Genomic DNA, 7,781 nt, shown 5'->3' with positions numbered 1-7,781 from the left:
CGGCGCTCGACCTTATATCTGGGACGACAGCTAGTTCGACGCTTGAATCGACATGCATAGCTAGGTCAACGTTCACGTAAACTCTCAAGTCCAACTCTGTTTTCCCTTTATTTCTCTTTCTCTGTCTGCTTCGGCTTCGTGCTTACCCTTCCTTGGGTGAAATTATGTCCCGCCGCTACATTTCGTATTATAATCTTTAGTCGCAGAGTCTGGTGAAGCAGGTTAGAGGTCAAAGGTCAAAGGTCGTCATCCAGCGCTGACGGCCTTCGAGGTGGTCGAGGAACCTGATGGATCCACCTTCGTGAAGACATTCGCCTGGAAGTCTCTGTTATCGTCAGTCACTGATTAACCGACATTCTGAGGCCATACTTCCGTGAGAGATGAGTTTAAACCTCATCGTTATAGAAAAGACAACAAGGATCAGAATACAGAGCTTCATCATCAGGTCTCTACCGACGCCGAGCCTTGCTACAGTTGGCATCATTGGCATCATACCCATGCAATGGTGAACTTCGTCTGAGGTTTAAACGCCTTTTATAGTAATATTGCTTACAATTAATGAGCAACGCTACGGGACCATTATTATAATGAAGAAAATAATATGTTTTCAGGGATTATTAATTTCATTAAAAAGAAAAGAATGAAATGTTGAATGTTCTCTCGATCACCCGTGCCTAAACAGTCGATTCGACTCATCGACCCTAAGGCTTTGATCACACTTGGATCATGGTGGAAGAAGGGAGAAGAAAAAAAAATGAGAGAAAGAGAAAACAGAAAGGAGAGGAAAGGAAATAGTTTTCTTGCTGTGGGCGGAGTAGTAGTGTTTTTTTAGTCTTTATTTGTTGGCATTCGTTATCCCGATGGATCACAGTGTCCAGTCAAGGTAGTTTCTGACTTTCTTCTTCTTCCACGGTAAACTGAATCTTATTGTGGATGGCGTTCAGCATATAGAGTGAGCATGTCTTCCGGAGGACAACGACAAGGACATAATTTTCCACGTAGCGTAGCCATGTCGAATGCTTGCCAATTATGTCTCTGTGTTGATCTTTATCTAAAGTTTCCATAAAGAGGTAGACCAGAGCCGCGTTGAATGGAGAACCTATAGCTAGACCGCTAGTTTGTCGGTACTCTTCTCCTGCAAACTCGAAGTAATCAGAAATTCACGCCAAGCTTCACGAGTCTTTTGAAGTCGCGCTTCGAAAGAGGAAGTGAATCATCACCCATGTTGTTGACAACCTTTCCAGCTGCTCGGATTGCACCATCTGTATAATCATTAGGACTTGACATCGAAACTAGCCATCTTTTTATTTCTACATCCAAGAGTTTGAAGACGTTTGATGAGGTTGTCAGAGCGCGGGGGGGGGGGGGGGGGGGGGGGGGGGGGGGGGGGGGGGGGGCTTCCTCCAGCAGGTGAAGGAGACGTTTTCCCCGGGCTGAGTGGAGGAAAATATCCCTTTCACTCTTCTTGAAGACGGCACATTCCTTCTTGGCATTAAATATGCAATATATATATATATATATATATATATATATATATTTTTTTTTTTTTTTTTTTTTTTCACTTTTTTAGAATGGGCTCTTTGATGAGGTATAACCCCCCCAAAAATGAGGTTGATTTCTTAAATTTATGAAAGAATTTCCATGGTCTGAGGATATTAAACATATTTATTTACCCTTTTCATAATACTCTAAGTGTTTTTCTATTCTTATCAGTTCATATAAAAATACTGTCTCAATCATAAAGAAATAATTGTTGTTCAGAGATCAACATTATCTACTTTCTCCTTGGATTTCAACTTCTAAAAAAGCTTTTCCTTCAGCAATGGAATTCAAACAGTCATTATAAAGAGTGAGTCTTCTGGTGTTTCGTCCGACTTTTTTTCGTGGAAAAATCTTTTACCACATTTAGTACATTCAAGCAACTTTTCTCCTGTGTGAATCCTCTGATGTATCTTCTGTTTAAACTTTTTCCTACACTCAGTACATTAAAAAGTTTTTCCTCCAGCGTGTCTCCTGAAGTATATCTCAATTTTTTTTTTTTTTTTTTATTATTATAATGGAAAATAAACGTTTCATCACACTCCAGACATTCATGCGATGTGTATATATATATGTATATATATATATATATATATATATATATATATATATATATATATATATATGTAGACATTTTTTTTTCTCTCTCTCTTTTAAGTGAATCGTTTGGTGTTCCTGTAGATATTTTTTTCTAAACTTTTCCACACACCCAGGACACTTATATGGGTTTTCTTCGAAGTGACTCTTTCTGTGTTCAAACAGAGTAGCCTATCGACAAAATATGCTCCCACAGACAAAGCACGAGAACATATTTACATCAGAGGAAATAATCTAGTCTTTCATCTTTTCATTTTCAATATCTTTTTTGTACTCCTTTTCAAAAGACATATCGTAATTACGATGAAAGCATTGCCTCATGAGAAGCATTTTCTATAGAGCATGATATTTTTTTATTTCTGACAGAGTTTGTTTGGTTACGCAATTACTATTACTGCTTTCTTGTGTCAATGTAAAAAAGAGCTTTCTGCATACTTTTATATGACTTTTATATACCATTTATCCTTGGAGTTGTATATTATGCCACACCTTTTACACTGGCGATCTGAAAAAAGAGATGGGAATGGAAAAAGCAAATAGATGACTCAGCACATATTTACAATGGAAAGTGTGTACATTCATGTACACAAATATACACATTTATATATACACACGCACATATACATGCACAGATGGTTGAATCTTTTTGCCATACCCTTATGATTTATAAACACAAAGATTTCTCTTTTTTTATTAGAAGAGTATCTACAGTATCTACACACTTTTAACTACGTTCATTTTAGGTTCTCTTTACATCTGGATCCCATCCACACTTATCTTCGTACCCACACATAAGCTCTATCCCTCAGTTAAGAAAAAAATATACTTTACTAAGTATATAGAATGCACACTAAAATTCAAAGTTAAATGCACTTTACTAAGTATCAATCCCCACTTCAAGACAGAGTACAGTAAAATGGTATTTGAACTCGCCTTTGATTTACAGTGACCCGCGAACTGTTTAAAGTCTGACAACCGGTGAATTTGTTCCTTGCTCTGAAGTCTGGTTAGACTGACCTCAGTTTCATTTCTTGAACAGTTTCCAGTTGAGGGAGCGACAGCATTGATATGTATGGGGGGTTGACGTTTTTTCCGACTGCCTTCACTTTTGAGCTACTGCCTTTTCAAACATTTTGATCGTAGAAATATACTGGAGACTATACTTAGAGAAAATATTGTGTGTATGTGTGAATTGGAGTGACTGTGTGTGGGTAAGAGAGAGAGAGTGAGTAAGAAAGAGTGAGAGAGAAAGAGAGAGACAGAGACAGAGACAGAGAAGAGAAAGAGTGAGGAAGAGAAAGAGTGAGGAAGAGAAAGAGAGAGAGAGAGAGAGAGAGAGAGAGAGAGAGAGAGAGAGAGGGTGGGGGGAAGAGTGAGTGTGTGTGCTTGTGTATGTGTGTATGTGTGTATATGTGTGTGTGTGTGTGTGTGTGTGTGTGTGTGTGTGTGTGTGTGTGTGTGTGTGTGTGTATGTGTGTGCACATAGGTGTGGGTGTACATGTGTTAAAGTGAGAGAATGATTGTGTGTGTGAATGCAGGTGAATACTTCTCTATAAATCCACCATCAAATATACATACAATGCAAGATAAATAGTATATAGAATAGTTAAACTGATGAATTCCAAGACATTTTCCAATCATAATATAGTCGTAGGATAAAAAAGGATAAACACTTAGAAGACTCTAGCGCTCTCACTGGCCATGTGCATGACTACACCCCTTTCAGCACTCCGGAAACTGCCAACAAACCTCTCCTAATTATATGCTTCCAAGACAGAATTCGTAAACCAACCTGCCGATTTATCATTAAGTAAATAACCTCAACTCAACTTGGCCAGAATATAGGGGTTAGAAAAATATTTTTCTTTGCAGGAACAAGTGAGTAGAGAGACAACTGTAATTATCAGCTGTTACAGATTACAGCGAGTTTCAAATGGACAGAACACTTTAACCCTTAAATTGAAGAAAACAAAAGTTATTCAGTTCATGGAAATTAAAAATAGATAAATAAATAAATAAAGGGATAGGACCTACTCTTATCTTTTATTACCATAATCATAACCATCGTATTTATGTGTTTTGTTGACGTGTTTTGTGCAAATCTTAAGTCAACAAGGATGGGAAATACGTGAGAATTTAAAAACATGGAAAAAAGGGGAAAGGGAATACATGCTCAGTCAAGTGTGTTGTACGAATTTTTAAACCAGGAGCGATGAGAAAATAACATGTAAGAATTAAAAAAAAAAAAAAAAAAAAAAAAAAAAAATCTTTGAGGAAAGTAAAGACACGCTCATTATAACTTGGAGTGATTCTCTCTTGCCCAATTTTTAGTACAAAGTTAAAAAAAAAGACCGCAGAGTCCGGTTGTGGTGTTTCCGAAAGATTACTTCTCTAGTATCTCTGAGAATCACGGCGTAGGTTTAGTGCTTTGACTATTTTCTTGGCTGGTGGCTGCGTGATTTCGTCATTGGTTTGATGTTTTTTTGTGATGGTTCGATGGGTATTATTGGTTGAACTCCTTTGGTTATTTAACATTTTAAATAATTATGGAAACGTAAGATTATCATTCCATTTTGAATTAGTATTTTATTTTAGTAATAAAGAAAATTTTAGTTCCTGAATGGTAACTATGTTTTGTGTGTGTGTGTGGGTGTGTGTGTGTGTGTGTGTGTGTGTGTGTGTGTGTGTGTGTGTGTGTGTGTGTGTGTGTGTGTGTGTGTGTGTGTGTGTGTGTGTGTGTGTGTGTGTCTGTGTGTGTGTGCGTGTTTATGTGTCCTGGAAATTAGACTCTAAAGCAAATGAAAGGGAAAATAATGAGGAAAGTTCTAAATCTACGGAATGGCAACCCACATTTCAATACAACGCGCCTAACCAGAAAAAGAAATTCATGCATTTTGCCGGTGCAACTGTAATCTTTGACTGTTAAGGAAAAAATACTACATTCTATTTCAATTCAAAAGTTAAATTGACCGGATTAATACTTAATAACCGAAAGAACTGACCCCTTCTCCCCCCCCAAAAAAAAAAAAAATCCAGATTTGATAACATCGATAAGATGAACCAGGTTATGAAGTTAATGTAAAGAGACTGGCAGTTCTCCTGTAGAAGAAGAAGAAGAAAAAAAAACAAAAAAAAAAAAACGAACAAGCATGACTTATCAATCGCCTATAAAATTCAAACAGCACAAGATGACAACTTACTTTTATTGAAGCACCTATGTGGTTTGCTTTGACCGCAGAAGCCACAAAATAAAACTTTTTCACTCCACGATACTAGACCAAACAAAAACAGGGAAAGGGCATGAAGACGGGAGTTTTCAGGTCGTAAACAATAGTCTCGCAATTGCCAATCAGCAATGATTAACAAAACTGATTTTGGACTGGTTTGTTGTATCACCATAAAATGCCAGGTTTATGAAGGTTGTGATCACGATCAGGACTAAGTCAAGTAGCTGATATTACTATAGATAAGCCACGTGACTGTATCGATTCAGATCAACTAGTGTCATGATTTCATTAAAAATAATAATAATGATAATAATAATAGTAGCAGCAGTAATAATAATAGTAGTAGCAGCAGTAATAATAACGATAATGATAATAATAATAATAATAATAATAATAATAATAATAATAATGATAATAATAATGGCCATGGCTAGGCCTCCCTGAACTGAGTCTACCTATGAACATATCCTACAAACCTTTTTGGTGATGAAAGTTCCTTAGCTCCTATTTCATCTTATTTCATAGAGGAAATTACTTGATTATTTTCGAGTTGCAACAGTTATGTCACAGAACAAAACTGTCTTTGAACTGATCCCACATTATTGACTTTTATCTCCACCTCTATCCTTTTTTATTGCTTTAAATTAATTTTGTGAATTAGTTAACTTTATTCTCATATTATGACACCTTTCTTATAGGAGAAAAGTGTCTTTGACTTCACTACGCTATCAAATCACTTTATTGTTACACCATATGCCTAAGTATTCCAAACAATATAGAGATGTATCAAGCAGACTAGGCATAGCATGTCTTTAATAAAGTTTTTTTTTTTTTTTTTTAATATATATATGCAAGTAAATATTTACATTGTATTCATGCAATGGTTGTTAAGAACTACCTTAATATTCAATAAGTAAAAACTGGTAATAAATGTATATTTGAATTCAAAAGCAAGAATTAAAACTGATGCCAACTTATTTGTAATTAGTATTCGGACAACCCATTAGTATATAAATTTATGTGTACATACTAAAAATTAATTAGTAAAGCACCCACACACACACACACACAAACATGCACATATGTCCTACACTATTGGGGAAAGGAAAAAAGATTCATAATAACCCGGTGTATGTGAAGGAAAAACTGGTAATATTTTAAAACTTTTATTCCATTTGATTCATAAAATTAAGAAAATAATGAAAATGATAATGATAATAATAATAATAAACCCATTTTATTGGACTAGTAGTATCACTTGGTACTGGCAATCCCTCAGCAGAAACTCAGATTAAACAATTCTAATTAAACAATTTTACATATTTTATTTCATTTGGATGGCCCATGTGACAAAAAAGGTGGCACTAGTATTGTTTCTAAACTAATTACTGTACATGCTAACATCAGTAAGAAACATAAATTTTACACTTTTCTTTGGAAAAAATTATATCACAGCAAAGATTTACAATATTAGTTTATCTTTCTATCACCATCCCATCTGGCCACCATTCTTCATAACATCCATTTTTATCATAACTTTATCATTTATTTATGATTTTATCATAATTTTATCATAACATTCATATCCATCTCCCAATCAATAAGCCTGGGCCAGTGCTAATTATGACCATACAACTACCTGAATGAGGAGAGCGCAGGAAACAAACGTATGCAGAAAGTCTATACCATAATTGAGTTTCAAAAATACCTCCATTCACAACCAAGGTATTTTCAGAAGGACTCCAATCCTTCCTTTGATTTTTTAACTAGGGGAAAAAAGAAAAGAAAAGAAAGGAAAAGAAAAAAAAAGATAAGAAAAGAAAAGAAAGAAAGAAAGAAAAAAAATATATATATTTATATATGTGTGTGTAGAGAGATCATAAGCTTTGTTTGGGCCAAAGGGTTTTTTCAAATACTTCCTTGCCCTTAGATGCCTGAGTGAATATTCTGATGCGTCTTCAGATCCGCACTTCTGTAAAACCTTTTCCCACACTCAGAACACTCAAATGGCTTTTCTCCTGAGTGAATCATCAGGTGAGTCTTCAGATGATCACTTTGATTAAACCTTTTCCCACACTCATTGCACTCAAATGGCTTTTCTCCTGAATGAATCAACTGGTGCCTCTTCAGGTCTCCACTTTTATTAAACTTTTTGCCACACTCCAAACACTCAAATGGTTTTTCTCCCGTGTGAATCCTCTGGTGTGTCTTCAGATTGCCACTTTGATTAAAAGTTTTCCCACACTCAGAACACTCAAATGGTCTTTCTCCTGAGTGAATCCTCTTGTGTTTCTTCAGATCACTACTTATATTAAATCTTTTTCCACATTCAGAACACTTAAAAGGTTTTTCTCCTGAGTGAATCCTCTGGTGGGTTTTCAGATCACTATTCTCATTAAATCTTTTCCCACACTCAGA

At 35.6% G+C, this 7,781-nt stretch overlaps 1 protein-coding gene across 2 annotated transcripts in view; it reads right to left on the bottom strand.

The window, feature by feature from the left end:
- Positions 1 to 6,513: 6,513 nt before the first annotated feature.
- The window catches only part of LOC122254004 (uncharacterized), a 7,372-nt gene continuing 6,104 nt past the window's right edge, over positions 6,514 to 7,781 (bottom strand). For both annotated transcript variants that reach the window (XM_043017453.2, XM_086533084.1), the window contains exon 4: positions 6,514 to 7,781. This exon is cut by the window's right edge and continues 1,061 nt beyond it. In XM_043017453.2, the coding sequence (XP_042873387.2) occupies positions 7,290 to 7,781 (492 nt within the window). In that variant the 3' untranslated portion in view covers positions 6,514 to 7,289.

The sequence above is a fragment of the Penaeus japonicus genome, unplaced genomic scaffold (assembly GCF_977035675.1).
Source record: "Penaeus japonicus unplaced genomic scaffold, GWHDUDI00000001_assembly GWHDUDI00000038, whole genome shotgun sequence".
NCBI classification, from domain to species: Eukaryota; Metazoa; Arthropoda; class Malacostraca; order Decapoda; family Penaeidae; genus Penaeus; species Penaeus japonicus.
The sequence above is the reverse complement of the archived record's forward strand: the minus strand, read 5'-3'. Positions and strand labels throughout refer to the sequence as shown.